The following is a 7418-nucleotide window of genomic DNA, read 5'->3' on the forward strand; positions in this document are numbered from 1 at the left end:
TTGGAAATAAACTAAGATGGTTTCTAAGAAGGGTTTTTTTTTTTATGTGTATTGTCTGTCCCAAATGGGAAACAAAATAAATGACCTGTAGCTGCAAAACACCTGAAAATCATGCCTAATAAAATTTCTAATAAATCTAAAGTCTTTTTTTAATACTCTTTTTTTCTTGTTAGAATTTTCCATTTCCCAAAATGATAAGTTGTTTACTATTGTTATAGTTGCCAGGACATCTTTGTAAAAGAGATTTTCTAATCTCAATGGATATTTTTTTCTGTTTAAATAAAGATATATATATTTTTAAGTTGTTAACTATAACCCTTGACATACAGTAGATATATTACTAATCAAAAAATATTAATGAATGATTAACAAAAAAAAAGATTCCAGTCATATTCAAAAGAAATCTGACTCAGCTACGTTGTTTACATTTGAATTCTAGATCATTTAGACTTTTTGGAAATAAACATCCTTGATTGTTAGTAGCATTAAATCGGTCTACACAGCTGACATGGACATTTTGAAATTTTGTTTCTCTTTCTTCTTTCTGCTACACAGTTCAACAGTCGGAGAGGACACAGGTGAGGGAAAATGTTCTTACGCTGGGTTCGTATCCATTAGCAGACAGCAATACTGGAGCTGACACAGGAAGTATGAAAATTGTGATTTTCCTGTTCTCTGTTATAAAGTATGAATTATTGAGTTTCTATGCACTGCAGATGAGAAGGGTAAAATGACAGTTTCACGCCATAAAAGCGGCACTTGTTAATTGAAAGCACAGCCGTGCTGCAGAAATGTTCTGTTGTGTCTGCACCATGCTTCATTAAGCATGACATTTAATGTGACAGCAGCTGATTTCAGTGTAGGGTCACGTTGCCATGTTGTTGGTTAGACTGGTGGTCTTCCTTGAGTTTATGCACCGCTTTTAGTAGTTTGTGTCGTGGCTGTTTAGTGGCGGAAGACATTGATGTCCAACAACTGGAACGTTTAGTGGAGATGCTGACACCTGGAGAGTGTGAGGACCTCCTGTCTGCCCTCTCTCACCCAGAGGAAAACATATTTGAGCACCTTCAGCGCCTCTCGCCAGAAAATAATCTCCTAGGTCTCCAGCCTCGAGCCAAGAGAGAGACGCCTTCTGCTCTAGGTTAGCTAAACTTCTACATCTGCGGATGACAGCAACACATAAGTCACAAGCTTCTTATTTATACATTAAACATTAAGTGTCACTCTTCATTTCAATGCAAAAATAAGTTATAGAACAAATAATGCAAAGTTTACTTTTTAGCGAGAGATGAAAAGACGCTATGAGCTGTAATAAGGTATAAAGACAAAGCGCACCTCGAAACCTGCCTGTTTCTCACACAGCCAGCTCAGCTTAGAGAGTTTCTGGCAGCAAACTGACAGTCAAAGAAAAGTCTTTCTGAGGGCCATATGTTTTGTGTTTACTAGATAGTGAAGCCCAGTGCCAAACGGCCCTGACAGACTGGCTGCTGAGGTACGGCGAGGAGACCTACTATGACAGGCTTTCACGTGCCTTGCATCACATCGGCAGAACAGACATCGCCACTGGTGAGAATAACGGTGACTCCTGCCTCCTGTAGCATGGAATCATTTATTTTTAAACAGAACAACTGTGTTGTGCTACTAATGTAATGGTTTTCAAATTAAAATGGCTGACTTTTTATACACAGTACAGTGTTGTTGATAGGAACAAATCCCTATGAGCAGACATCACAGCATGTCCCTTGACAAAAGGAAATTAGAACAAAGCCTCATTTGGGTACATGGCAGTGTATTTTCAAAATTGGTTTATTTCGGTCAAGAAGGCCTCAAGATTTTAACAACAGTGTATAATTGCTTCATTACTCTGAGATTTATTTTAATTGGAACTTCAAAAGTGGCATATTTTGCAGAATGCCAGTCTTGTGGCATGTGCTGCAGTCCAGTGTGCACACAAGTCCACAGCCGAGTGGCGTTGGGTAGAGGGAGGTGTAAATGATCTGACAGAGGACTCGGTGGAGCTGACACCAGCCACAGAACAAACCATCTGCTCCTTTCATCAGCAGCTTTGGAGTGAAAAAAAGACAAGGAAAGGATAGGAAGAGATGAGCTGGAGTTTGGGGTGGGGTGGGGCGGGGCGGGGGCCTTGATGGAAAAGCCTGGATGCAAAATGTAGCAATTATCTTACACTTGATTGCATTTCTGAAGAGATCTACTCATACATCGAAAACCTGAGAGATTCATTTTGTTTTATTCTGAAGGACAGCAGGAGCTCTCCTGCTAGAAGTAATTATGGCTATTGCAAAAAAACAACAATCAAATCCAATTTTACAATCTTTTATAGGATACGTAAACACATTTATACCTTGAGATGCAGAGAAATAATGATCGCTTGTGTTATTTTGTATTCACAGAAGTGGGGAAGAACATCAACCAGGACAAAGCCCTGAGCCTGAAGCGCTATGTTGAAGATTATCACAAATATGTCAACTCTTTAAACTTTGTTTCAGACACAAAACACCAAAAGCGCGGACACCAGAGGGCCAGAAAAAGAACGGGTATGATCACTTAACTCAAAGCTTGAATTTTTCACTTTTGAGCTTGGTAGATCATAAAACAGGAAAACATGATAGACAACTAAGTCTTAGCATCTGTGTCCATGCTAAGCCCAGATCTGTGACTACAGATGTCCAAAGGAGATTTCTGGGTTATTCCTCTGGAGACTCCATGAATGACAAATGGTATAATGTTTCACTGAACCCTGAATCTATTAAGTGTTTAGATGAGATGACAGATTAGATTTGGTGGTTGTGGGCATGCTTCCAGCTCATTACTTCTCAGTATCAACACTCTCGCTATACAAGTAATATTTCCCAGGACAGTTAGGAAACCCAAAATGTAATTATCACCTGTCCATTTCGTCAGTCTCCTGGGTGCTTCATTCAAGTTAAAACTTGACAGAAATGCTCCCATAATCCTTTGAGATGGTAAGTGTGTCTGTCCTGTTTGTGCTGTGTGTGTGTGTTAGTTAGCGATCTGACATGGCGTGACCTGGATCTGATTGTGGAGCAGGTTCGCGTCCCTCCGTACCAGAAGGGGCCTTTGGATGTAGCTCTGCCAGTATTGTACGGTCTTCTGTTTGGCTTCGGGGGCACCTTGCTCATAGGCGCAGCTTTACTCCTCGTCATTGTCCACATTTCTCATGGAAGGCTTCAGAACTGTCACTCCAGAGCCACCAGCAGTTCCAGCAGTAAAGCCATGTAATTTGGGGAGCTTCTGGAATGTCAGATGTAAACGTTCCAATTATCAAAAATGAAATAAGAGCACAAAAATAAAAGCTGAACATATTTTGTCTTCTTTGGTTTTGCTGTTCTGGTAAATCCTGCAGAGAAATATGCCTGAAACATTCAATCATCACCAGAACCAATGCAGGACCTAAATATCGATTCTAAATCACTACTGCTAATTATGATAAATGTGACAAGCATAATGTAGTTTGAGATCAAATAATTATCCTTGTGTGTATTGCTAGACTGGTAAGTGTTATTGTCTTGCCAGTGGGTAGATGACTGGTACTGTGACAGATGCGCTGGAACCCAGCCCTTACACCAAAGGTTGTTCGGTGTTACTGTGATAGTGATGCCACCTTCCATTTCCCCTCCAAGTGACGGCAACGTGCCCGTCTGGCATCGAAGAACAACTAATTATCCAGCCTGGCGCCTGCTTCCCCGGAGCCTGCCGATACCTCCACAGGCAATCCAAAAGACTAATAACAATGACAATGCTAGCAGACAATGGAGCACTCTTGGTTGTGATGGCAGCTTCCAGCGGGTGACAAAGCCAAACAGAAAACACAGGGCTATATTTTTTTGAAAGTGGGAAGTGGGAAGGACTCTTAGCAAGCTGAAATAACTTGATATTTGAGATGCAGTAAGTCAGTCCAGAATTTGTATCGGAAGACCAACAAAATAAAAATGTCGAATTTCAAATTTACTTTGTTGACATGTGCAAGTTTTAATTAAGAAAAGCATTTTCTCCGAATATTTTTTTTTTACTTACTCTGCTGAGACAAACAGTTTCATAATTGCAAGATAGAAAACAAGCTCACGGTGCTGGAGTACTTTCGAGCTTCTTGTTTCTTACTCTAACACTACTTTCTTCGTCATAATTGAACTAATTACTTCATTATACAAATCTGGCCTAATGTGCTTCAGGAGTCAGACAGCTTGGATTAACAGTGGCACTAAGTAGCAATTACCGACTATTAGTTCATAAATCAACATTTAAACAAATTATAGTGCCAAGCAAAGCTGTATGAGCAAAGCTCTAAGACCAAAGGTGTGTGCGGAGTTTTGTCGTATTACCGAAGCATTCGCCTTTACTGTAAAGGGTTCCCTTTACAGTGATGTCATTTGAATTTGAATCTTCTTGTTTTGCCTTAATATTCAAATGCATAAGGCAATTCAAACTTTTTTGACTTTGATTTTGAAAATAAAGATGCCTTACATTGCCAGAATGTAGCCTTAACCCTGTAGCATGCAGTAATGACATTTTGTAACAGTTCGTCTTTCTCGCCATGTGTCTTTAAACAACATTGTGTTTCACCTTCGTCGCTTAGCTTCCCAGGTGGCACAGTAAAACTCTTGATGACAAAACTTCCTCTGTCCTTCAGTTTTCCCCTGCTGACTGTTAGGATCTCGCAGGTGCTGAGTATGACAGGTTCACCTGCTGTGGGCTCACCCGTATTTCTGTAACCAGTGGAGAGGAAAGCCAGAGTTCTGTATGCCTGAATGACTCACAGAAACAACATGCCACAAGGGGGCCTGCATCATAGCTGTGACACTCTTTAGCATAGAGAAGGTCCCACCAGAAAGCTTAGTTTCTAGTTACTTTGTCAACTAAGGTTGACAAAGAAAGCTATGAGCACACCGTGATCTTGTTGAGGCATCCTTCATAACTGTAAAAGGATACAATGTGGTGCACCATTTTAGATTCTATAAAGTAAAGCCTGATCATGTGATTGGATTCAACCCCATTCTTTAAGATTCATGTCATTTCCAGAGATCCGAAGAATAGGCCAGCGTTCATTTCAAGCCATTCTCATGCAAAGGATGTAGCAATCACAGATAGCATGGATGAATAGAGAGAGAATGTGACATGAAATTGACATTTGCAGCCAAGACGATGCCAGCGTCTGAAGGTACGGTTTCCAGGCATATCCATTCTCATGTTAAACAGAAGGAGGGGTTTTTTCCTGTGGTTTCTTTGGGTTATTTAATAGTTTGTGGACCAGCTTATCAAACTGGATTCTCTGAGGGGGACACATCTCATCTGTCTCTTGTCGTTGGCTCAGCTTGGCATAAGGAGTCAAGTGTTTGTCTGGATGAAAATGTAGACGGACTGGATGTAGCGCGTGCCAAGGGGACGCTCAGACAGAGGGCTGCGTCCTTGATGTGCTGAGGCTGAGCGTTCTGCACCAGGGCCTCTGGGGTGTGCTTAGTGTCACTAAAGGCTTTAACTTCCCCCTCCCTCCATTTGCATCTTCATTCATCTGCAGGGCCACTGAGCTGCTGCAGTCCCCACTCAACCATCACTCTGCCTTTGCTCAATATATATGGATCACAGGAAACAAGATCACAACACCAGCTCTTTTAAAGTCATACTTTTTTTTAATCGCCTCGACTTCAGCTTTCACAACTTTACCTTTCATGGTTTCCTTGGGGGGGGAAGGGGGGGGGGGGGTCTGAGACTTCTTCAAAGTTTTTTAGTGCTGATCAGACAGGAGGATGTTCTGGGTTGACAGATATAGCCACAGTGCCATCCTGTGGTTATGGCACGTCAATACAGGATTCTACATGATCATTTGATTGCGTTTGTGAATGGGGTTGAACCCTACTTATGAGCCATTTTTAATGGCTATAATAAATGTCCATGTTATAAAAGCAGAAAATAATGCATATTGTCATTTATCGTTTTAAAGTGAGTTTGTATATTGCGTTTATTGCTTTAACTCCGAGAGCAGCCATAGAAAAGCAGTTTCACCTGCAGTTGTCATCTAATAAAATGCAAGAGAGAGGTGAACAGATGGTCATAATGTGATGCAGTTAGAGTTTTAGTGAGTCAGGCACACTGAATTACTAAGCAGTACTGTGTACTGGTGTCACAATAAAACGCCTCATATGCCTAAACATAGTAAATGGCTTCCACCATAAATCTCCCTTTATTTTATTTTATTTATTTATTTATTTTTTTTATTTTGGGGGGGCAGTTAAAGAATAAAAAATATCTGGTTGCACTATTATACTGTATAGAATAGTGCATTGGGTGCAGCAGTTTACATGTTAAGATAAGCATGATGCTTTCAAATCAGGGAATGTTATTACATTTTACAACAGATTAAGTTATTTTAGCTCTAATTTAAGACTTTAGAAAAAGTCATCCCAGAGGTAGGTTGAATTCCCCCAAAGAAAGGTTACGAATAATCAAGAGGTCAGCAACAGCAAAGTCATGGTAACATCTGGTAAAGGGTTTTCAGTAATGGCTGCTTGGTTTGTCTACTTGTGGAGATAAAAGCAGAAGATTTCTCCTGTGTGTTTCTGACAGGTGTGTTTCCTCTGAGACAGAGAAAGGCAGATTTACCCATGAGACATCAGGCATAAAGAGAGCAAGCCAAACTGGTCTCAACTGGTCTGGTATTGAAGCCAGTTCCTTTTTTCCTATTTTCCCTCTTTTTTCAGCTTTCAGACTTGCATTTATGGAAAATTTTATGGATCACTTTCATGTAGAACTCATTGGGATGTTAATATGTTTGTGTTAATGATTCTGCTATATTACGTAGCTGAAGCAAGTGGCAATTTCACTAATGCTTATGCGGTTAATGGTCTCAGCATACTCCATGTGACAGGCATTTGTAGGCACCCAGTTATGCCTAGTGATGGTCTCTAAAGTCAAGTGTCTGTTGTGCTGAACAGTTTGGTTCTAAAAGTCTGAACAAACAAACACTCCATCAGTGTTGATGGAGATCTTCTAAATTGGGCTGTGAGCTTATCATTCAATTCTCAAAATAAATGAAATAATTGTACAGCAGCTATTAAATGATCATTGTGTAATAACACTCATAACACCCCTGGTGACATGCTGCAAAGCATCATGTGGCTCTGTTCTACACTCTGTGTAGTGTACTAATGAGTTCTCCCAGCATTGCACCACACTGCGTTGTTTTGCATTGTCTTGTCTAATTTCCCCACTGATACTGAAGGGCTCAGTAAGGAGCCAGAATCTATAGTCATCGCTCGTTTTTTGGTGGGGGGAGGGGGTTGGTTTTTGTTGCGTTGTTGTTGTTGTTTTTAATCTAGTAAGAGGCAGGAACGCAAACAGCACCCCCACTCTGTTTAATGACTTGATAGGATGATAAAACACCT

At 40.6% G+C, this 7418-nt stretch overlaps 1 protein-coding gene across 1 annotated transcript; it reads left to right on the forward strand.

The window, feature by feature from the left end:
* Positions 1-445: 445 nt before the first annotated feature.
* tmdd1 (transmembrane and death domain 1) lies at positions 446-3344 on the forward strand. The gene is made up of 5 exons (XM_085147226.1): positions 446-578; positions 950-1141; positions 1447-1566; positions 2412-2555; positions 3026-3344. The coding sequence occupies exons 1-5, from the start codon at positions 509-511 to the stop codon at positions 3259-3261; spliced, it is 762 nt and encodes a 253-aa protein (XP_085003352.1). The 5' UTR covers positions 446-508; the 3' UTR covers positions 3262-3344.
* Positions 3345-7418: the final 4074 nt, after the last annotated feature.

Source organism: Neolamprologus multifasciatus, chromosome 20, assembly GCF_963576455.1.
Source record: "Neolamprologus multifasciatus chromosome 20, fNeoMul1.2, whole genome shotgun sequence".
Lineage (NCBI taxonomy): Eukaryota > Metazoa > Chordata > Actinopteri > Cichliformes > Cichlidae > Neolamprologus > Neolamprologus multifasciatus.

What these genes read in the sequence shown, in the direction of transcription:
- tmdd1 (XM_085147226.1), top strand. Translation starts at nt 509, where the DNA reads ATGGACATTTTGAAATTTTGTTTCTCTTTCTTCTTTCTGCTACACAGT. An exon ending in CAGAACAGACATCGCCACTG is followed by an intron (nt 1,567 to 2,411) that starts GTGAGAATAACG and finishes TTGTATTCACAG; the next exon opens with AAGTGGGGAAGAACATCAAC. An exon ending in GAGGGCCAGAAAAAGAACGG is followed by an intron (nt 2,556 to 3,025) that starts GTATGATCACTT and finishes TGTGTGTGTTAG; the next exon opens with TTAGCGATCTGACATGGCGT.